Here is a 24,391-nt window from a genome sequence, read left to right on the forward strand (position 1 = left end):
TGCAATTATCAGAAACGATTTTTGATCAGATGGTTGAAAAAGAACAAGAACGGGTGGAGGATGAGGCGGATATTTTTAGTTCAAGAAAATTGAGTTACAACAAAAAGATATAGAAATAAAATGGATGTATCAGAAAGCATACATGGAAGAGGAATCTGAGTGTATACCAGAGTGTTATTACCGTAAAAGTAATGTCTTGATGAGAAAATGGAGACCTTTACATATGCAGGCGGATGAAAAGTGGGCAGAAGTTCATCAAGTAGTACTGCCGGTAGGGTATAGAAAGGAGGTGTTGCGAGTTGCACATAAGGTACCAGTGGGAGGTCATTTGGGAATAAGGAAAACTCAAGCTAAAATCCAGAAACATTTTTATTGGCCTGGACTACATAAAGATGTAGTTAAATTTTGTCAATCAAGTCACACATGTCAAGTGATAGGGAAATCTCAAGCAGTGATAAAATCAGCGCCCTTAATACCCATTCTAGCATTTGAGGATCTTTTACAAGGGTCCTAATTGATTGCGTAGGACCACTTCCTAAATCAAAAAGTGGGAATCAATATCTTTTGACTATAATGGATGTGTCTACTAGGTTTCCAGAGGCCATACCAGTATGTAATGTTACAGTTAAAAAGATTGTGGAGGAGTTACTTAAATTTTTTTACTAGATATCGACTACCCACAGAAGTACAATCGGATCAAGGATCAAATTTTACCTCAAGGTTATTCAAAGAAATTATGGATCGCTTGGGAATAAAACAATTTAAATCAACTGCGTACCATCCAGAATCGCAGGGTGTGTTAGAAAGGTGGCATCAGACATTAAAGACAATGTTGAGGGCTTATTGTCATGATTATCCAGAGGATTGGGATAAAGGAATTCCATTCGTACTGTTTGCAATTAGGGATGCACCTAATGAATCAACCAAATTCAGTCCTTTTGAACTAATTTTGGGTCATGAGGTAAGAGGACCACTTAAATTGATTAAGGAAAAATTGGTGAGTGAGAAATCGGAAATTACATTATTGGATTAAGTGTCAAATTTCAGGGAACGATTAAATAGAGCAGGTGAATTGGCTAGACAACATTTAAAAGTTGCACAAAATGTGATGAAACGGGTGGCGGACAAGAAATCCAAAGTTCGTAGTTTTGCCAGTGGAGATAAAGTTTTAGTGTTGTTACCAGTGGTAGGTGAACCTTTAAAAGCTATCAGATTGAAAGGAAATTAAGTGAGGTGAATTATGTGGTGAAAACGCCAGATAGAAGGAAAACTCACCGAGTGCATCATGTGCACATTATTTTGCTTTAAAAAATACTTTTCCATTTCTGCTCAACCAAACCTGTAGAGTGGTTCATGTGCTCCCCATACCACAATCTAGTAAAAGTTGTGGGTCAGGTGAACTCCATGATACACTTTGGGGTTCTCTAAACCCTGGCCCAAAACAAGTAGCCTAATACCACTCCCCCCCCCCCCCCCCCCATATCCTTTGATCCCCTTCACCCCAAGTGCTACATCTAACTGCTTCTTGAAAACATACAATGTTTTGGCCTCATCTACTTCCTGTGGTAACACATTTCACAAACTCAACACTTGCTGGGTGAAGAAATTCCTCCTAATCTCTGTCCTAAATGGTCCACCGTTGGGAACATCCTTCCTGCACCTACTCTGTCCAGTCCTGTTAGAATTTGTTAAGTTTCTGAGAACCCCCCCTCGTTCTTCTGAACTCCAGCGAATACAATCCTAACTGATTCAATCTCTCCTCGTATGTCAGTCCTGCCATCCATCTATTTGTGTGGTAAACCTTTGCTCCCCTCCCTGTAGAGCAAGAACATCCTTCCTCCGATAAGGAGACCAAAACTGCACACAATATTCCAGGTGTGGCCTCACCAAGGCCCTGTATAAAAATACAGCAAGATTATCATGCTCCTGTACTCTAATCCTCTCGCAGTGAAGGCCAACTAAATTTGCCTTCTCTACTGCCTGCTGTACCTGCATTATACTGCATCTGCCGTTCATTTGCCCACTTACTCAGCTTGTCCAAATCACACGGAAGGATCTCGGTATCCTTCTCACAGCTCGCCCTCCCACCCAATTTGGTGTAATCTGCAAATTTGGAGATATTACGTTTTGTTCCCTCATCTAAATCATTAATATATATTGTGAATAGTGGGGTCCTAGCACCAATCCTTGCGGTACCCCACTAACCACTGCCTGCCAATTTGAAAAAGACCCGTTAATTCCTACTCCTTGTTTCCTGTCTGCCAACCAGTTTATTATTTATTTCAATACACTACTCCTAATCCCATGCGCTTTAATTTTACATGCAAATCGGGACTTTGTCAAAAACCTTCTAAATGTCCAAATATACCACATCCACTGGCTACCCCTCGTCAGCTCTACAAGTTACATTCTCAAAGAATTCCAGTAGAATTGTCGAGCGTGATTTCCCCTTCATAAATCCATGCTGACTCTGCCCGATCCTGCCACTGTTTTCTAAATGCATCAACTACAAAACCTTTGATCATGGATTCAAGAATTTTTCCCACGACCGACGTCCATCTTACTGGTCTACAATTCCCTACTTTCTCTCTACCTCTCTTTTTAAATAGTGGGGTTACATTAGCTGCCTTCCAATCTGCAGGAACTGTTCCAAAGTCGATAGAATCCTGGAAGATGACACCAATGCATCCACTATTTCTCGAGCCATTTTCTTGAGTACTCTGTAGATTATCAGGCCCTGGGGATTTATCAGCCTTCAATCCCATCAATTTCTCCAACAGCATTTCTCAACTACAATTGGTCTCCTTCAGTTTCTGCGTTCCCCCAAAAGATTGCAGTGTTCGGTTCCACTTTCAATCCCTCGGATAATCGTCATGGAGTTTTAGAGCACAGAGGAGACCCTTTGGCCCATTGTATGTGTGCTGGCCATCAAGCACCTATCTGTTCTAATCCCGTTCTTCAGCACTTGATCTTTAGCCTTGTATGCAGTGGTGGTTAAACTTCTCATCTAGATGCTTCTTAAATGTTGTGAGGGTTGTGGCTTCTTCCACGCTTTCATGGAGGTAGTTCCAGATTTTGCCACCCCCCCCCCCCCCCCCGGTCGGCGCCCTGACCCGAGCCCCCCCCCTCCCCTCCCCGGCGGCGCCCTGCCCCGAGCCCCCCCCCTCCCCTCCCCGGCGGCGCCCTACCCCGAGCCCCCCCCTCCCCTCCCCGGCGGCGCCTGCCCCCAAGCCCCCCCCGTCGACGCCCTGCCCCGAACCCCGCTCGTCGGCACCCTGCACCGAGCCTCCACCCCTCATCCCCGTCGGCGCCCTGCCCCGAGCCCCCCCTCGTCGGAGCCCTGCACCGAGCCTCCACCCCCACCCCCGTCGGCGCCCTGCCCCGAGCACCCACCCCCCCGGCGCCCTGTCCCGAGCCCCCCCCCCCAGCGCCCTGCCCCGAGGACCACCCCCCTCCCCGTCGGCCCCCTGCCCCGTCGGCGCCCTGCCCCATGCCACCCCTCGTCGGAGCCCTGCACCAAGCCTTCACCCCCCATCCCCGTCGGCGCCCTGCCCCGAGCCCCCCCCCCCCCCCATCGGCGCCCTTCCCCAAGGCCTGAGCCCTCCCCCGTCGGCGCCCTGCCCCGAGCCCCCCCCCCCCCCCCCCCCCCCCCCGTCGGCCCCCTGCCCCGAGCCCCCCCTTGTCGGAGCCCTGCACCGAGCCTCCACCCCCATCCCCGTCGGCTCCCTGCCCCGAGGCCCCCCCCCCCCCCCCCCGTCAGCGCCCTGCTCCGAGCCCCCCCGTCGGCGCCCTGCCCCGAGCCCCCCGCCCCCGCCGTTGGCACGCTGTTTATTGAAATGTTTCTTCCTTATCTACCCTATCTATGGCCCTCATAATTTTTTACACCTCAATCTGGTCCTCCCTCAGCTTTCTCTGCTCTATGGAAAATAACCCAAGCCTAACCAGCCTCTCTTCATAGCTGAAATGCTCCAGCCTCGGCAACATCCTGGTAAATCTTCTCTGCACCCTCTCTAGTGCAATCACATCCTTCCTATAATGTAGTGACCAGAACCGAACACAGTACTCCAGCTGTGGCCTAAAGAGCATTTTATACAACTCCATCATAACCTCCCTGCTCTTGTATTATATGCCTTGGTTAATAAAGGCAAGCCCCATATGTCTTCTTAACTACCTTATCTACCCATTCCTTCAACAGGTAAATTGGTGAGGACGTAGCACCAGTACTGGGGAAGAGGATACCTGTTCAGGTTGGACAGTCTTCATCTGAATCATGCTGGGACCATTGACCTGGCAAATCGCATAACTAGGGCTGTAGATAGGGCTTTAAACTAAATAGTAGGGGGAAGGGTTCAGTTGTAGGGAGAATTAGATAATCAAAGTTAAAGGAGAAAGTAGAAGAGCAGGTTAATGACGAGGACTTTAAACTGGTTAAAGGGGCTGAATGCTCAGGAGAGGTTAGTAAAGTTTCCAGAACACGTAATAGAACAGAGAGTATAGAAGGTGGCAGAAATCTAACTTCAGGTAGAGCAAAAGAGTGTACAAATATGAGAAGGGGGACAGTCAATGCAGGACTGAGGGTGCTGTACCTAAATGTGTGCAGTATACGGAACAAGGTAAATGAGCTTGTTGCGCAATTTGAAATTGGCCGGTATGGTGTTGTGGGCATCACAGAGACATGGCTGCAAGGGGATCAGGGCTGGGATCTAAATATCCAAGGATATGTGTTCTATCGAAAGGACAGGCAGAGGGGGCGAGGTTGCATTGTTAATTAGGAATGAAATTAAGTCGATTGCAAGGAGCGATATAGGATCAGAAGACATAGAATCAGTGTAGGTAGAGTTGAGGAATCGAAAAGTTTAAAAAAGACCCTGATGGGAGTTATGTACAGGCCCCCTAGCAGTAGTCCGGATGTGAGGCAGAAAATAAATCTGAGATAGAATTGGCATATAAGAAAGACAATATTACAATAGTCATTGGGGATTTCAATATGCAGGTGGACTGGGAAAATCAGGTTGGTAGCGGATGCAAGAAAAGGAATTTGTGGAATGACTATAGATGGATTGGAGAGTAGGTCTTATGAGGAACGGTTGAGGGAGCTAGGGCTTTTCTCATTGGAGCGAAAGAGGATGAGAGGTTTATAAGATGATGAGGGGGATAGATACAGTGGACGTTCAGAGACTATTTCCTTGGGTGGATGTAGCTGTTACAAGGGGGCATAATTATAAGGTTTGAGGTGGGAGATATAGGAGGGATGTCTGAGGTAGGTTCTTTACTCAAGAGAGTGGTTAGGGTGTGGAATGAACTGCCTGCTGTGATAGTGGAGTTGGACACTTAGGAACTTTCAAGCGGTTATTGGATAGGCACATGGAGCACACCAGAATTACAGGGAGTGGGATAGCTTGATCTTGGTTTGGGACAAAGCTCGGCACAACATCGAGGGCCGAAGGGCCTGTTCTGTGCTGTACTGTTCTATGTTCTATGGCCTTTTGGAGCAGCTTGTGACAGAGCCTACTAGGGAACAAGCAATTCTGGATTTGGTGATGTGTAATGAGGCTGACCTGATTAGGGAATTGAAGGTGAAGGAACCCTTAGGGGACAGTGACCACAATATGATAGAATTTACCCTGCCGTTTGAGAGGGAGAAGCAAGGAACAGATGTAATGGTATTACAATTGAATAAAGTTAACTGCAAAGATATGAGGGAGGAGCTGGCCAGAGTTGATTGGAAGGGGAGCCTAGCAGGGAAGACAATGGAACAACAATGGCAGGAGTTTTTGGAGGTTATTCTGGAAGCACAACAGAAATTCATCCCAAGGAGGATGAAACATGCTAAGGGAAGGACGAGACATCCATGGCTGATGAGGAAAGTCAGGGACAGCATAAAAGCAAAAGGAAAAGCATACAAAGTGGAGAGGATTAGTAGGAAGCCAGAGGATTGGGAAGCCTTTAAAAGCGTGCAGAGGACAACTAAAAAAGCAATAAGGGTGGGAAAGATGAAATATGAGTGCAAGCTAGCTAGTAATATAAAAGAAGATAGGAAGAGTTTATTTCAATATATGCTGGGTTTCTTCCAGGTGCTCTGGTTTCCTCCCACAGTCCAAAGATGTGCAGGTTGGGTGGATTGGCCATGATAAATTGCTCTTAGTGTCCAAAGGCTAGGTGGGGTTACGGGGATAGGGTGGGGGCATGGGCTTAAGTAGGGTGCTCTTTCCAAGGGCTGGTACAGATCCGATGGGCCGAAAGTTAGCTTTCTGCACTGTAAATTCCATGATTTTATAAAAAGGTAAGAGAGAGGCAAGAATAGACTTTGGACCACTGGAAAATGAAGCTGGCGAAGTAGTAATAGGAAACAAAGAAATGGCAGAGGAACTGAATAGTTACTTGGCATCAATCTTTACGGTGGAAGACACCAGTGGGATACCAGAACTTCAGGAGAATCAGGGGGCAGAGTTGAGTGTAGTGGCTATCACTAAGAAGAAGTTTCTGGGGAAGCTGAAAGGTCTGAAGGTGGATAAATCACCTGGATCGGATGGACTACACCCCAGGGTTCTAAAGGCGATAGCTGAGGAGATTATGGAGGCATTTGTGGTGATCTTTCAGGAATCACTGGAGGCAAGGAGGGCGTCCCAGAATACTGGAAAATGGTTACTAAACATCCCTGTTTAAGAAGTGAGGGAGGCAAAAGACAGGAAATTATAGGCCTATTAGTCTGACTTTGGTCATTGGTAAGATCTTAAAGTCCATTATTAAAGATACGATTGCGGAGTACCTGGAAGTGCATGATGATATAGGACTGTGTCAGCACGGCTTTGTCAAAGGGAGGTCATGTCTGACAAATCTGTTAGAATTCTTTGAGGATGTAACCAGGAAGTTAGACAAAGAAGAACCAGTGGACGTGATCTATTTAGATTTCCATAAGGCCTTTGACAAGGTGCCGTATAGGAGGCTGTTAAATAAGTTTAAGAGCCCATGGTGCTCAGGGTAAGATACTGGCATGAATAGAGGATTGGCTGACTGACAGAAGGCAGAGAGTGGGGATAAAGGGGTCTTTTTCAGGATGGCAGCCAGTGACTAGTGGTGTGGCTTAGGGGATAGGTGTTGGAACCACAACTTTTCACAATATACATTAACAGTCTGGAAGAAGGAATTGAGGGCACTGTTAAGTTTACAGATGATACAAAGATATGCAGAAGGAAAGGTAGGATTGAAGAAGCAGGGGGGATGCAGAAGGACTTGGAGAGGAGAGTGCGCAAAGAAGTAGCAGATGGAATACAATGTGGAAAAGTGTGAGGTTATGCACTTTGATAGGGAGATTGGAGGCTTGGACTATTTTCTAAATGGGAAAAGGCTTAGGAAATCAGAAGCACAAAGGAACTTAGGAGTCCTTGTTCATGATTCGCTTAAGGTTAACATGCAGGTTCAGTCGGCAGTTAGGAAGGCAAATGTAATGTTAGCATTTGTATTGTGTGTTGCTAACTTTTGGTTGGTTCACTTGGCTCTGTTTTATAACCTTTGCTCTCGAGTCGCCAGGTATCTTTATGATACCGCCACGAGGTTCAAGTTCGAGTAATGACCAATAACTCAATACACCGATTAGTAAGATTTAATTCAAAGCACATTTATTATACACTGTAATCGCTACTCATGCACAAATTCTACGTCTAAGCTACTACGACTAACAGGCTTGTACTTAACTTTGGACTTGCCCACCAGGTCAGGGGAACAAATGGCCTTTCGTTCGGCTTCTGAGTCGGCGGGATTCGAAGTTGGTACGGATTGATAGCTAGGAGCGCCTATCTCGTAGCGAGCATTGACCTAAGACTTACGATCTCTCGGCGGCCGTTGGACCGGTCACGGTCAATGTTGGTTCGCGTTGCTGGGTGACCCGGTCAAGAAGAGGGACAATTTGAACTTAGGGGCTTAACGTTATAGTCCCCAGGGGCTTCCCGCCTTTCGGGGCGGACCCTGTACCTGGTTCTAGGTGATTGGACTTCGTTCCAATCGCTTGGTTCGATTTCTCCAACACTGGAGCAGTTCCCTGATCGATGGGCGGTCTTGAGGTGTCCGTTAACCTCTTTTGTGTTGGCTCCTGCTGGCGCCGGGGAGTCTGGCTTAATTTTGTTTGTCCCAAATGTTGCTATTGTTCCCGGGGATTGCTTATTAGTATGTAGATGGTTGCAACATTATTATGCAGATGGCTGTTAGTATCAATGCTGTCTGGGCCTTTGTAGAGTTAAATACACAGCAAAGTTGCACCTGCTGGTTTCTGCCTGTGTTGGCTGAATTTCCCTTCAGCCTTTGCCGTTCGCCATTTTAAATCGGGACTTGGCCAACTCAGGTGGCTACATGTGAGAGCTAGAATTCAAGAGCTTGTACTTCTGAGGCTGTGTAAGGCTCTTGGCAGACCCCATTTGGAGTATTGTGAGCAGTTATGGGCTCTGTATCTAAGGAAGGATGTTCTGGTCTTGGAAAGAGTCCATAAGAGGTTCACAAGAATGATGCCTGGAATGAAGAACTCGTCATATAAGGAGCTGTAAAGGACACTAGGCCTGTACTCATTGGAGTTTATAAGGATGAGGGGGGATCTTATTAACTTACAGGATATTGAGTGTCCTAGATAAGAGTGGACGTGGAGAGAATGTTTCCACTAGTAGGAAAAACTAGAATCTGAGGCCACAGCCTCCGACTGAAGGGACAATCCTTTAAAACTGAGATGTGGAGGAATTTCTTCAGCCAGAGGGCGGTGAATCTGTGGAACTCATTGCCACAGAAGGTTGTGGAGGCTAAATCATTGAGTGTCTTTAAGACCGAGATCGAAGGGCAGCACCGTGGCGCAGTGGATTAGCCCTGCCGCCTCACGGCGCCGAGGTCCCAGGTTCGATCCCGGCTCTGGGTCACTGTCCGTGTGGAGTTTGCACATTCTCCCCGTGTTTGCTTGGGTTTTGTCCCCACAACCCAAAGATGTGCAGGGTAGGTGAATTGGCCACGCTAAATTGCCCCTTAATCGGAGAAAATTAATTGGGTACGCTAAATTTAAAATGAATGATTGAATGGCGGAGCAGACTTATGGGCCGAATGTCTAGTTTTGCTCCTATGTCTAATGGTTTCCCCTCATCCTTTGCATTCTCACTGTCTGCAGCAGACCCCACCTGGCAGATATGTCCTTCAGTACTCGGCCAGATTGGTCAGTAGTGTTGTTATGCAATTATTAATAGTAACAGACAAGGGCAGCATGGTGGTGCAAACATTCTCCCCGTGTTTGCGTGGGTTTCGCCCCCACAACCCAAAGTTGTGCAAGATAGGTGGATTGGCCACGCTAAATTGCCCCTTAATTGGAAAAAATGAATTGGGTACTCTAAATTTATTTTTAAAATAGTGATATACATTGACGTCCCACCCAGGAGAATATTGTGTTCCTGAAAGGTACTGGATGGAACACGTGGTGTATTGTAGTGTGGCATATTGTAGTTCAGTACAATTGTGATTTTGCATTTCAGTGCTTTTCTGGTTTTTGCATTCAATATATGGAATTGAAATACCTTTGTTTTTCAGTGTTGGTTGCCCTCTATGAGGAGCCGGAAAAACCCAACAATGCAATGGAGTATCCTTTATTGATCAGGAAGTTTTGTCTGATTTCTAGGACTTTAGTGACACAGTGGTATGACATTGCTATGTTTTTGAAAAGATATGAAGATTATATTCATTTATTTATTCATTCTTGAGCTTTACATGTTGGTATTTGGTCACAATGTATTATCCTTGATCCCCTGTCCCTGGTATGGCCTTGAACCAGTATACTGGTATAATACCACTGAGTGGGATTAGACTATTTCAGAGGGCAATTAGAGCCAGTTATGGTAGTATGGGGTTAGAGTCACATATAGACCAGGCAGGGTAAAAACGGCAGATTTCCTATCCTAAACCAGTTGGACACTTAAGACATCGCAACAGCTGCAAGGTCACTTTTACTGATGTCAGGTTTTTAAATTTTGTGACAAATAGTTTAGCTGCCTACGAGGGTACAGGCAGGAGGGGGGTCAATTAAAACGGTCCCACTATCCGTCTGTAAATGAAAGATGTTTTTTTTTTTTCTGTCCTGATTTCCCCTTTTATAAATGTATTTTCTCAAACCCTTACATTTGGAGACGCTGTAATCCTTTATTAATGACTTGCACAGCAAATTCAAGCAAGATGAAAATAAACGTGTTGGTTTATTTTTACACTCACGGCGGGGTGGGGGAACTTCCACCTCTTTTTTGCACTCAATAAATGGGGGATAAGGAAAAAGGATAAAATAATCTTTATTAGTGTCACAAGTAGGCTTACAAACACTGCAATGAAGTTACTGTGAAAATCCCCTAGTCGCCAAATTCCAGCGCCTGTGGGTTCACTGAAGGAGAATTCAGAATGTCCAATTTACCTAATAAGCACATCTTTCGGGAGGAACGGAGCACCTGGCAGAAACCCACACAGACACTGGGAGAACGTACTGACTCCAAACAGATAGTCACCCGAGGTCAGAAACTAATCAGTGCTAAGCACTGCCACTGTGCCGCTTGACATGACAGATGCTGAGAAAATGTTTCCCCTGTCAGGGGAATCTAAAACATACGGTCAGTCAGAAAAAGGATCAGCAATTTAGATTAGAAATTTATTCTCTCTAAAGGATAGTGAAGTTTTAGAATTGCCTACCCCAGGGGCCTGTGGATGGGCCTGAGTATTCAAGACAAATTACTGGATGCCTGTGTATTAAAGGATATGGGAATAGTACAGGGAGTGTCGAATTGAGATCAAAGATCAGCCAAGGTCTGGTTGATAAAGTCCCACATATGAGGTTAGTGTGCAGCTGGGATTGGAGGTAATATATTGGCAAGGATTGAGAATCGATTAGCAGATAGGCAACAGAGACTAGGAATAAATAGATCTTTTTCGAAGTGGCATGCGGTGACTAATGGGGTCTCGCAGGGATTGGTGCACAATATACATCAATAGATGAGGGAACCAAATGTAATATTTCCAAGTTTGCTGATGACATGAGAATAGGTGGAAATGTGAGTGATGGGGAGGATGTTAAGAGGCTTCATGTCAACTTAGACAAGTTGGATGAGTTGTGAAATACTTGGCAGATGCAGCATTATGTGGATAAATGTGAAGTTATCCATTTTGGATGGCGAAACAGAATGGCAGTATATTATTTAAATGGTAATAGATTGGGAAATGTTCATGTACAAAGGGACCTGGGTGTCCTCGTATACTCGTCACTTGAAAGCAAGTAGTTAGGAAGGCAAATGGTATGTTGGTCTACAGATGCACAATAGAAAGCATCCTAGCTGGCTGCATCACAGCCTGGTATGACAACTGCTCGGCCCAAGACCGTAAGAAACTAAAGAGAGTCGTGAACACAGCCCAGTCCATCACGCAAACCCACCTGACTTTGTCTACACCTCCCGCTGCCTTGGGAAAGCGGGCAGCATAATCAAAGACCTTTCCCACCCAGCTTATTCTCTCTTCCGACCGCTTCCATCGGGCAGGAGATACAAAAGTCTGAGAACACGCACTAACAGATTCAAAAACAGCTTCTTCCCCCTGTTACCAGACTCCTGAATGACCCTCTTATGGACTGAACTGACCTCTCCACGCATCTTCTCTACTGAGTAGTACTACACTCCGTATGCTTCACCCGATGCCTGCGTCGTATAGGCTTGCAAACTGCTGTTGACTTTCAAAAGTAGAACAATTCAGGGAGGAGTGAAGTCAAAAATAATATGAAATAACAAGGCTGTAGGGCAGAATAGTGATATGGGTAAAATTAAGCAGAGTAGATCATGAAAGAAAATAGAAATAAGTTGAAGTGAAAGTCATTCTAACTGCAGCGAAATAGAGAGTGAGGTGATGGCCCTTGGTGGAATAAATAGGGAGCAACAATATAGGTTTAATGGTGCTGTCATAGAATCATAGAGAAGTCACAGCACAGAAGCAGGCCATTTGGCCCATCTTATCCATGCCAGCCTGAGGACACCCAGGTGCCCTTCCTAATCCCACCTTCCTGCACCGGTCCATAACCCTGTATCTTACAGCACTTAAGGTGCAGATCCAGGTATCTTTTAAAAAGAGTTTGGGGTCTGTGCCTCCACCACCAACTCGGGCAGCGAATTCAAGACTCCCATTACTCTCTCCGTAAAAAGGTTCTTCCTCATGTCATCAGCCATGTTAATATGCAGGTTCAGTCACAATGTTAGCATTCTTGTCAAGAGGGCTAGAATACAAAGGCAGGGATGTACTTCTGTGGCTGTATAAGGAATGAAGAGCATGTCGTATGAGCAGTGGTTGAGGACTCTAGGCCTGTACTCGTTGGAGTTTAGAAGGATGAGGGGGAATCTTATTGAAACTTACAGGATACTGAGAGGTATAGTGTAGATGTGAAGAGGATGTTTAAGACAGAGATAGATATGTTCTTGATTAATAAGGGGATCAGGGGTTATGGGGAGAAGGCAAGAGAATGGGAATGAGAAACATATAAGCCATGATTGAATGGTGGAGCAGACTCGATGGACCTAATTCTGCTCCTATGTCTTATGGTCTTATGTGGGACCTTGTCAAACGACTTGCTAAAATCCATGTTCACAACATACACTACCTTCAACCCTTCTTGTCACTTCCTCAAAAAATTCAATCAAATCTGTGAGGCAAGACCTTTTAACAAATCCATGCTGACTACCCCTGATTAGTCCATGCCTTTCGATGTGACAGTTAATCCCATCTCTCAGGATTGATTCTGCTAATTTTCTCACCACCGATGTAAAATGAGCTGGATTATAATTTGGCATTTCCTTCGATCCCCACGGCGCCGAGGACCCGGGTTTGATCCCGGCCCCGGGTCACTGTCCATGTGGAGTGTGGTGATATATATCACTAAGTACACAAAGGGTTAATGTACATACACTACACCTAGCTAGACACTAGAGGGAGCACCAGAGACATGACACAGACATTCAACCAATAGGTCAGTAAGATAGGACACGACCAATGGGCATTCAAGATACACACACAGGTGACACTACCACAGGGGGGCATTACGCCAACCCATATATAAGGACACAACACACATGATCTTCCTCTTTCCAGTGGAGACACTCGGTGAGTACAGACACAGGGTTGATTGAACATCACACCCACCACGTGGATTGTAGCAGACTGGTTCATCAGTCTGAGTAGCTATAGCAGGGTTAACAGGAGAGTCAAATCCAAGCAGGAGAATCGTTAACAGTAATAAATGTGTTGAAGCTATCTCCAAGTCTGAACCTTCCTTTATCAGAGTGCACATCAAGGAAGCAGCTTATGCTACGTCAAGAGCATAACAAAGCGGCGCCGAGAACCCGGGTTTGATCCCGGGTCATTATCCGTGTGGAGTTTGCACATTCTCCCGTGTTTCCGTAGGTTTCGCCCCCACAACCCAAAGATGTGCAGGTTAGGTGGATTGATCCTCTAAATTTTTTTATTTTTTAAAATTTCCTACAAACCCTCCTTTAAACAATGGAACCACATTTGCATTTCTCAAGTCCTCTGGTACCTCCCCTGTATCTGGTGAGGACTGGAGAATCATCCTCCGAGCATCTGCTATCTCCTCCCTGTAGGGATCTGGGGGCTCAGTCGCATACATCTTTGAAAGCAGTAAAACACATTGAGACTAATTAGCAAAGCTTATTGGATCTTGGGCTTCATAATAAAAGTATCAAGTACAAAATGGATAAGTGATGCTGAATCTTTTATAAGCTCTGGTTAGGCCACAACTAAAGTACAGCAAAGGCGGTTGAGGGGAGATTTGGTAGAGGTGCACAAAACTGATGAGGGGAACAAAGAAAAGCTGTTCCTATTGGTTGATTACACAGTGAGTAGAGAGCTTAGATTTAAGGTTTTGGGAAAGACATGTTGGGGAAATGTGAAGAATAAGTTATTTCCCAGTGAGTGGGAATGACCTGGAACCCGTTGCCTATGAGTGTGGAGAGAAGAGAGACGATCAGTCTTTTCAAAAGGAAATTGAATAGAACTTGAGTGAAATAAATAATCAGGGCTAGTTTACTATTTCATTTTATATTCCATTACTTAATTTTGTGGTTTCCGTTTGCCTTGCTAACTGTTTTATGATTTTGCTCCTTACTCCTGTATATTGCCTTTTGTCAGTGTCCCCTTTATTGTCACTATTCAAATCTTGTCTCTATTAATTTAGAGTGCCTCATTACGGACTAGTGATGTATCTATAGAAAGGCTTGAACTGCCATTTTGCACCGTGATGGAGGGGCTGAATGTAAATTTTGGAAGACTCAAGCAACTGCAACTCCAGCGCTGGTTCTATTGCCTCATTCCATTAACAGTTTCTTGTGGTATTGTAGAGTGGCTAAAATTATTTATCAGACTGCTGAGTCTACCATAGAAGGCTGGCTCCATAAATCCTATTTTTGTCTTCAGTTCTATATAGCTGGCACGCTGGCGTGACAATTCTCCCTGTATTTAAAGTGCTTTTTTTTTTCCTTAATATCTGTATTAGTTTTTTGAAACAGCATTTGGGAACAGCAGGCCCTGAGACTGCAGATGTAGAAACACTACGACTTGAAGTGATAGAACTGAGGCAGAAATACGAATTACTGCTGGAGGAAAATAAGGATTTAAAAGCTAAGGTAATGCACCATGTTCTCTGGCATGCTGACTGATAATATCTCTCAGTCTGTGGGATAGCCTGTGAATGGCAGAGCACGTTCGATAGGCATGTTACAGACGCCTGGTCAGCTCTCAGCAGTGGCTAAGAGACTGGACCATATCCATAACTTTTTAAGACATTGAGGAAAGATCGATTCATTCCAGGAGTGATGATATATGAAATAGAGCTTGGTTATTTTATAAACAAACTTTATTAAAACAAAAGAAAATATTTAAACTTGTAAACTTCAACCCTAACAATAACTGATTACATGGAGTTTCTTGAGCTTAACACACTAGTTCCCATTAAATAGCCCTTTAACAGAACATGCAGCTCTCACGCCACTTACACAGACAGGCAAAGACAATATTTGCATTTACAAAGCAATTTGCTAAAGCAATTTTTCTGCTGTTTTCCAAAGCCTGCCTCATTGGCAACTTTCATAACCTCTCTTGGTCGATTTCCAAAGCCTTCTTCCTGTACCTGTTCAAAACAGAATTCTTTTTCTTTCTCTCTCGCTTTCTCTCTAAGCTCCGTTCAGCCCCTCAAACAAAAGTTTTCTGGGGTTCCCAGACTTGAACCTATCATCATTATCTTAACTGTTTGATTTCCATTTCCCATTTATACAAAGAACAGAGCCATGATATTGATATGCACTAACCAACCTCCCATTGATGGACAAATAGGCCATCAGACTCTGTAATAGGCTAATAGCTGGTCAGATAGGAGTGTCCCGAAGAACAATGGATCTGGGGACATCCTGTATTCCCACTAATAGGTTTAATTCTGGGACAATGTAACTCAGCCAGGTGTCTGCGTATCCCTCTGACTCCGTGCTAGCAGTATTTTTCCTCTGTCGGTTTGACCCCTAAATTGCCTGCTACATCTACGATCTCATTTCTGGACCCAATTTCCAAATATCTCCCTCGTGTAACACTAAGTACCAAGCTCCTATATGTTTACAAAATGTTGTGATGTACAATTTGCTCATCTTTTCTCAAAATCTCTCTGCATTCTGTATTAACTTTTTAATTCCTTGCTATACTTTCCAGGCTATTAACTGAATCTTGATATTTATCATAAGCCTCCTTTTTGTGTTTTATAACTTTAATTTCCTTGTCATCCACAGTGCATTAGCATTGGGTGTTCCACCTTTCTCTTCAAAGCAATAGGTTCAATTTATTCCTAAACTCCTTTCCCCTATATTCTAAACATTGTTCTGTTGTAGCTTTGCCCTGCAATTTTCTGATGTGCCTGTGCTAGGCCGCTGCCTAAATTAGACCTTGTTGGGCTGGAGACGTGGGGCAAAATCTTCTGTGGTCCGCACACCCGACTCAAAGGCACATGAAATTGTGCGTGAAGACATCAGGCACGCATCCTAACGTCATCATGCACTCGCAGATCCGTGCGCCCGCCAACAATTATAGAGCCAGTTGAGAAGATTAATTCTGCAATTGACCAGAATATTGCGTTGCTCATGTGATTTCTTTTAGGTTGACGACGCATGGGCAACCCAAGCAAGCGGCCTGGGCTTTCTCTTCCAAGGGCAGGGTGGAAGGGGGCTGGAGCAAAGGCAGACTGAGGAGTTAGGAGTTTTTGGGAGTCTGGTGAGGGTTTGGTTTGGGGGCGTTTTGACCGTCTTTTCTGTAATCTTTGGAGGGTTGAACATCTAGTCTGGAGCTTTCAGGACATTGCATTCTTCTGACATTGGAGAGTTGAATTGCCCTCTGTGCATGTGTCAGCCCCATCTAGATACCTGCAGATAGGTATTGTTTCCTCAGCAGGGAGCATCTCTGGGGAGAAGGACAGGGGACAAAGAGAGGAGGCCAGGTGGTCGCAGGCGTATTGGACCAGAGGCGCAGGCACAGGTTGCTCTGGGCCAGCAGAGAGGGCAAGGAGGACCTCCCTGCAGAAGAAGCCACTCCCTAGGGTGTACAGGGAGTGAACTACATTAACATGACTGAGGTCCAGTGCCGCAGGAGGCTACGACTTTTAAGGGAAGCCATAATGACCACCTGCCAGATGACTGGGCCGAAGGTGGCATCCAATTGTGTGGGGGGACACCCAGCGCTCATGGCTCTCAAGGTCATTGTGGCACTAACTCTTTATACCTATGGATCTTTCCAGGGCTCTGTGGGTGATCTTTGTGGAATCTCCTAGTCAGCTGCACACAGTTGTGTCAGGCTGGTGACTGATGTTCTGTTCAGATGGGTGAGAACATTCATTCATTTTGGGACAGATCAAGTCAACCAGGCTGAGTAAGCCAGAGGCTTTGCTGCCATTGCAATTTTCCCTCGCATCCAGGTTGCCATAGATTGCACCCATTGCACATCAAAATGACAGTCAGCCAGTCAGATGCCTTTGTCAACAGGAAGGTGATTCACTCAATCAATGTTCAGATAGTTTGTGACCAGAAGACTCAGGTTCTACACGTCTGTGCAAGGTGCCCCAGCAGCTCAGACGATGCCTACATTCTATGCCACTCAAGTGCCAAGACTGTTCATGGCTCCGACTCACCTCGACGGAAGGGTGATTGGTGACCAGGGTTCTCCTTTGAAAAGGTGGCTGAGGACTCCTCTTCAGGCACCCAAGGACAGAGATAGAGAAGAGATACAACTGCTGCCATTTCTCCACAAGGGAAGGTGTAGGGAGGACTATTGGCCTGCTGAAGATGAGATTCTGATGCCTGGACCGCCCTGGGGGTGCCCTGCATTATGCGCCAGAGTCAGTGTCACTTAACTTTGTTGTCAGCGTTGCTCTTCAGAATTTTGCTGTCTTGAGGGAGGGATCCACTGGATCAGGAAGACGCTGAAGCAGGTGCACCTATCTTAGAGGAGGGAACCAACGACAATCCTGAGGAAGAACTCTGGCATCTAGAAGGCAAGGATGAAAAGGCTGAAATTAAGAACCTTAAGGCGGGGACACCTGAGAGGCGTTGATTCAACACTGCTTTTCAGCTAGCCTGGCATACTCTGCCTTCCTACAGAGTCCATGGGCACCACCTCGATACCAAACAATTCACACACAACCAAGCCATGAACCCAATGCGGCATCACAGCCTTAGTTATAAGGTTTGCAGGAGGCGGCACGGTGGTGCAGTGGTTAGCACAGCTGCCTACGGCGCTGAGGACCCAGGTGCGACACTGGCCCTGGGTCACTGCCCATGTGGAGTTTGCACATTCTCCCTGTGTCTGCATGGGTTTCACCCCCCCACAACCCAAAGATGTGCAGGTTAGGTGGATTGGCCACGCTAAATTGCCTCTTTATTGGAAAACAAATTATAAGATATTCTAAATTTTTTTTTTAAATTATAAAGTTCACCTCAACGTCTCTAACTGGGCATCGATGAGACAAACACCAATCAAATACACATGACTCTCATGGCTTGTGAGTCAGTTATCATGATAACATTAACGTGAAACAAAGCAAAAACATCCAATTGGATTATTAAGTGATATGAAAAGAAAAAGTAAGCTCCAGTGTAAACCCTTTGCTGTGCTCAGTGTGTCTTAAGCATACATTTGCAAGTACTATGTCTAGGTGTCCACCCTCACTTACAGTGGCCTTAGAGGCAGGTTGCTGACTGGTGCCCTGTTGATGTGTATAACCATGGCAATCATCCTCTAGGAGGGTGCGCTCAGTGATATGGCTGGACACTCTTCAGGAAAGGCAACTGGCAAAGAAGCAGAGCAGTTGCTGCCCTTCCATGTGTTCATCTGCCATTATGAGGTGTGTCTTGACCTCCCTGCATTCCAATGAAGGATGTGCAACCATTTGAGAGACTGAATACTGCATCCTTTCCACACTGACGGTGACCCTGTGGTAAGTGCCTGTGTGAGGCCCATGAATCCCTTATTCTGTTCCTCTCCCTGAGAGTCGCCACACTCTCAGTGGATCAGGCAGTGCACTCGGACCTAAGTGTCAATGCAGAGCTCATGCCATGGACTCCTCCATGACAGAGACCATGACACACAGACTCTTGGGTAATTCCGGCAGATCTCCCCGTGCATCCAGCTGGACATCCAGCATTTGCCACCTGATTGATGATTCCAGAAGCTCATCATCTTCCTCGAGCCCAGCATGGACCTTGGCCCCACCAGTCCTCCGATTGCCAGTGCACTGGACACTCCCTGCCTCGCTGATGCACTATTGCCTACTGAGTACCAGTATCCGTGCTGGTACGTGGTGCAGAGCACGGGGGGGGGGTGCATCTTACATGGTCACCTGCTCCGGTGTCAATGGAGGGTCGTCAGCCTCCTGGCTGGCTCTGGTAGTTGGCTCATCTGAGGGATGAAAACAATCGGTTAGATTAGTCATATCACACAATCAATATCCATAGAAAAGTTACAGCACAGAAGGAGGCCTTTTGGCCCATCCTGTCCATGACAGCCCAACGACACCCAGGTGCCCTTTCTAATCTCTCCTTCCTGCACCCATTCCATAGCCTTGTAGCATGGAGCACTTAAGGTGCAGTTCCAGGGACCTTTTAAAAGAGTTTGGGGTCTCTGCCTCCACCACCAACTTAGGCAGCGAATTCCAAACTCCCACTACCCTCCGCTTAAAAAAGGTTCTCCCTCGTGTGCTCTCTACACCTTCTGCCACTTATCTTGAATCCATGTCCCCTAGTTCTAGAAGTCTCCACCAAGGGAAACAATTTTATCCTGTCCATTCTAACTCTTTCCCTCATAATTTTGTACACTTCAATTAAGTCACCCCTCCGTCTTCCTTGTTCTAAGGAAAATAACCCCATATATCCAATCTCTCCTCGTAGAGCTACACTTTTCTAGCCCTGGCAACATGCTTGTAAACCTCGTCTACACTCCACAGCAATTACATCCTTCCTGTAATGTGGTGACCAGAACTGCACACAATACTCCAGTTGTGGCCTCACCAGTGTTTTCTACAATTCCAACATTAATAATCATCTTTTATTGTCACAAGTAGGCTTACATTAACACTGCAATGAAGTTACTGTGAAAGGCCCCTAGTCGCCACATTCCGACGCCTGTTCGGGTACGCAGAGGGAGAATTCAGAATGTCCAAATTACCTAACAACACGTCTTTCAGGACTTGTGGGAGGAAACTGGAACACCCGGAGTAAACCCACGCAGCCACAGGGAGAACGTGCAGACTCCACACAGACACTGACTCAAGCCGGAATCGAACCTGGGATCCTGGAGCTGTGAAGCAACAGTGCTAACCACTGTGCTACCATCCATTATATGCTACCGTGCCATTAGGACAGCATTCCATATGCTTTCCTTACATTCTTGTCTACTTGAACTGCTGCCTTGAGGGACCTGTGTACTTGTACGCCAAGATCTTTCACTTCATGTACCCCTCTTGGTATATTCTCATTTATTGTGAACTCCCTAAATGCATGACCTCACACTTCTCTGTGTTAAATTCCATCTGCCACTTTATCTTTTATATTATTCTATCTACCTCTCCTTCACTTTAAGGGAATTCAGAAAGTGCAGAGAACTGAAAAAGAAAAGACGAGGGACATCCGAAGATTCAACATGTACCCTGATAACACCCAGGTCAATTTCACTTCCACTATCTCTTCACTGTCTTTTCAGACACTCAGTCCAGGCTAAGTCACAATTTCTTCCAATTAGATATGGGAAGAACAAAGCCATTGTCTTTGTCCATCCACAAATTCTGTTCCCTTGCCACCAACTCCATCCATCTCCCTGGCCACCAATATTAATAATCTTTATTAGTGTCACAAGCAGGCTTACATTAACATTGCAATGAAGTTACTGTGAAAATCCCCTAGTCGCCACACTCTGGTGCCTGTTCGGGTACACTGAGGGAGAATTCAGAATGTCTAATTCACCTAACGAGCATTAATTCACCTAACAAGCAGGACTTGTGGGAGGAAACCCACTCAGACTCGGGGAGAACGTGCAGACTTCGCACAGTCACCAAAGCCAGGAATTGAGCCAGGGTCCCTGGTGCTGAGAAGCAACTGTTAACCACTGTGCTACCGTGCTGCCCTTAACAATTTATGATCTCAGTAGTCAACAAATTGTAAAAGAAATTTGTCAGCAACATCTATTTTAAACTACAAAAAGGAACATTCCCCTTTCCCAGCTAATAATGAAATGAAAATCGCTTATCGTCACAAGTAGGCTTCAAATTAAGTTACTGTGCTAACCACTGGACTACCATGTCACCCTCCAACTCCATCCATCTCCCTGGCTACCCACTCTACCTCCCTAGCCACGCTGAGGCTGAACGAAACTTTGCAATCTATGTCAAATATGACGCTCAGCTAAGTTATCTGGCAGCATATTATTTTTGTTATATTTTCACGTCCAGAACATTGCTCTTTTCACCCTGCCTCAACTCTGCTGAAATTCTCACTTATGCTATTGTTACCTCCAGATTTGACTTCCAATTCTCCAAAAGCAAAATAAGCTGAAATAAATACAAAACTTGGCAAGTTTAGCGACATTTGTGAAGGGAAACGATTTTTTAGGTCGTTAACTCTCCTTCTGTCCCTGCAAATGCTACCAGAGCTGAATATTTCCAGCATTCTCAGTGTTTATTCCAATTCTCTCCTGGCCATCCTCACAAAACTTGATCACCTAAACTCTGCTGTCTATATCCAAGTCCAGACTACCCATCACCTCTTTGCTCGCTGACATACATTGGGTCCTGGTCCAATAACGCTTCTGTTTTAGAATTTTCAAACTTGTATCCAGATCCCTTCATGGCCTAGGCTCTCCCTATCCCTTTTAAAAAAAGAAACGCATTTTATTCAAACTTGTATCAAAGTGGGTTAAAGCAAATAAACAGCCCGGGAAACATTCTTCCCAACAATCAACTATACAGTTTGTACTGATTTTTCTCCTTTTTCACCCCCCTCCCCATCATCCAACCCCCCCCCCCCCCCCCCCCCCAAACGATGAGCAGCTTTTAAAACACGGTCACAAACATCCCCCGCCTTTTCTCAAACTCCCCTGCTGAGCCCCTTAACTCATACTTTATCTTCTCTAACCGCAGGAAGTCATACAGGTCACCCAACCATGCTGCTACCCCCAGTGGCGATGCCGACCGCACTCCAGCAAAATTCGTCGCCGTGCAATCAGCGAGGTGAAGGCCAAGACATCGGCCTTCCTCCTCTCCATGAGCTCCGGCTTCTCTGAAACCTCAAATATTGCCACCAAAGGGTCCGGGTCCACTCCCTCCTCCACTATCCTGGCTAAGACCTCGAACACTCCCGCCCATAATCTTCCCAATTTTTCACAACCCCAAAACATGTGCGCATGATTCGTTGGCCCCCGACCACACATCACACACTCACCTGCTACCCGCTGAAAGAACCCACTCATTCTCGCCCGAGTCACATGCACCCTGTGCACCACCTTAAACTGCATCAGGCTCATCCTTGCACAAGAGGAGGTCCCGTTTACCCTTCGCAGTGCCCCACTCCATACTCCCCAATTGATCTCCATTCCCAACTCCGCTTCCCTTGATCTTCACCACCCGCTCGCCTCCCTGCTCCCCCAGCCACTTATATATATCCTGTTGCTCTTTTTAACCTTAGTCTATTTGCTCTGTTTAGGTCACCTTTGCTCATGAGTCGCCAGGTATCTTTATGATACCGCCACGTGGTTCAAGTTCAGGTTATGATTAATAACACAGCACACCGCTTAGTAAGGATTAAAACAACGGTCATTTATTATATACAACAAGCAATACTAATACCCTAATACTACTATTTATATAATAAACCTATCACTACTGGCCAATACTTAACTTAGGAAGAGCCCACCAGGTCAGGGAAACGAATGACTTGTCCAATCAAATCTGGCCCGCGGGATTCAAAAGGCTGCTATAGGTGGTGGCTAGATGTCTCTACCGGATAGCGATCGCTGGATTCAAACTTACACTTGCCGGTGGCTGGTCTTGCGAAGGGTCTCGAGCAGGCGAAGAGAGAGAGAGAGATCCGAACTGGGACCTTCACTTTTATAGGGCCCAGGGGCTTCCCGCCTCCCGGGGCGGCCCTTGACCCTGAGTCCCAAGTGATTGGATTCTGTCCCCAATCTCTGGGGTCGATGTGTCCAATGGTGAGGCGATTCCTCGATCGGGGGGTGGTCGCTCACCTGTCTTTGTTTTGGCCACTGCAGGCGCCGACAGGTCTGGCCCGGTATTCAATTGCTAATATGTTGCAATTGTTCCCGGGGATAGCCGATTTAACTGGATGTCTGAATAGATTGGTTGCAAACAGTCCTGAATGCAACTGTGAATACCTGGGTTGATGGGCTGTTGATAGCCCTGAGTATCGATCTGGGCTAACTTCCCCAGAGCCGAATATGCAATACTGTCTGCAGCTGCCTGCTTGTGTCTTCTTGGCTGCTTTTCCCAGCAGTTTTTCGGGTTAGCCGTTTTAAACTGGGTTTTGGCCAGATTAATCGGAACGCAGCCATTTTACATGGCTACAATCCCCAATTCTTCCCTCCCCTTCCACATCTGGAAGCAGCAGTCGCTCCAGCAGGGTGTATCCTGGCAATCTAGGGAACCCCTTCCAGATCTTTCATGCAAAGTCCCTAACCTGTAGATACCTGAACTCACTACCCCTCGGCAGCTCTACCCTCTCCCTTAGCTTCTTCAGACTGGCGAACTCTTCTTCCAAATACAAATCCCTCACCTTGACCAGTCCCACTTCCCTCCACCTCCTGTATACACTATCCATCCCCCCGGCTCAAACCCATGATTCTCGCACAGCGGCATTAGCACCGACATCCCTTCCACCCTAAAATGTCTCCTCAGCTGATTCCATATCTTCACTGTGGACTGCACCACTGGGCTCCCTGAATACCTACTCGGAGCCATTGGCAATGCTGCCGTCACCATCGCCCTTAAACTAGACCCCTTACAATATTCCTCCTCCATTCTAACCCACTCTACCCCTTCTCCTTCCCACCACCGTCGCAACTGGTCCACATTCGCCACCCAATAATAATGAAGCAAGTTTGACAACGCCAACCCCCCCCCCCCCCCCCCCCTCTGCTGCCTCTGCCTCTGTAGCAGGGTCCTCCTCACCCTCGGCACCTTCCCCGCCCATACAAAGTCAGAGATGATTGTGTCCACTTTCCGAAAAAAGGCCTTTGGTATAAAGATCGGGAGAGCCTGAAAGATAAACAAGAACCTCGGCAGAATATTCATTTTCACCACTTGGACCCTCCCCGCCAATGTTAAGTGCAGTGTATCCCACCTCTTAAGATCCTCCCTGGCCTCCTCCACCAGCTTCGTTAAGTTCCACTTATGGAGCCCCATCCATTCCCTCGCTACCTGAATCCCCATCCATTCCCTCGCTACCTGAATCCCCAAATACCTAAACCTATCCCTCGCTACCGTAAATGGCATCCCCCCCTAAATTAGCCCGCAGTGCCAGCTCATTCACCGGGAATACCTTGCTTTTCCCTACATTCAGCTTGTATCCCGAGAACCCTCCAAACATCCCCAACAGACCCATAATCCTTCCCATACTCTCCAACGCATCAGAAACATACAGCAAGAGGTCATCGGCATAGAGTGACATCCGATGCTCCCTCTGTCCCCTCATTATCCCCTGCCACTCTGTCGACCCCCTGAGAGCCATCGCCAATGGCTCTATGGCCAGCCCTATGTAAGTCAAAGCTTCGTGAGCTCATATCATTCGTCCTCACCCTCGCTCTTGAC

At 46.2% G+C, this 24,391-nt stretch overlaps 1 protein-coding gene across 2 annotated transcripts in view; it reads left to right on the top strand.

Annotated features, from left to right (window-relative positions):
* The window catches only part of mycbp (MYC binding protein), a 49,497-nt gene that overhangs the window by 19,807 nt on the left and 5,299 nt on the right, over positions 1–24,391 (top strand). The window contains exons 3-5 of one of the 2 annotated variants that reach the window (XM_072499869.1): positions 9,553–9,601; positions 14,546–14,675; positions 20,158–20,310. In XM_072499869.1, the coding sequence (XP_072355970.1) occupies positions 9,553–9,601; positions 14,546–14,675; positions 20,158–20,295 (317 nt within the window). In that variant the 3' untranslated portion in view covers positions 20,296–20,310. Of the gene's footprint in view, positions 1–9,552; positions 9,602–14,545; positions 14,676–20,157; positions 20,311–24,391 lie in introns of those variants that run through there. The other variant, XM_072499874.1, reaches the window with a different exon arrangement.

The sequence above is a fragment of the Scyliorhinus torazame genome, chromosome 1, assembly GCF_047496885.1.
Source record: "Scyliorhinus torazame isolate Kashiwa2021f chromosome 1, sScyTor2.1, whole genome shotgun sequence".
In the NCBI taxonomy this organism is placed as follows: domain Eukaryota; kingdom Metazoa; phylum Chordata; class Chondrichthyes; order Carcharhiniformes; family Scyliorhinidae; genus Scyliorhinus; species Scyliorhinus torazame.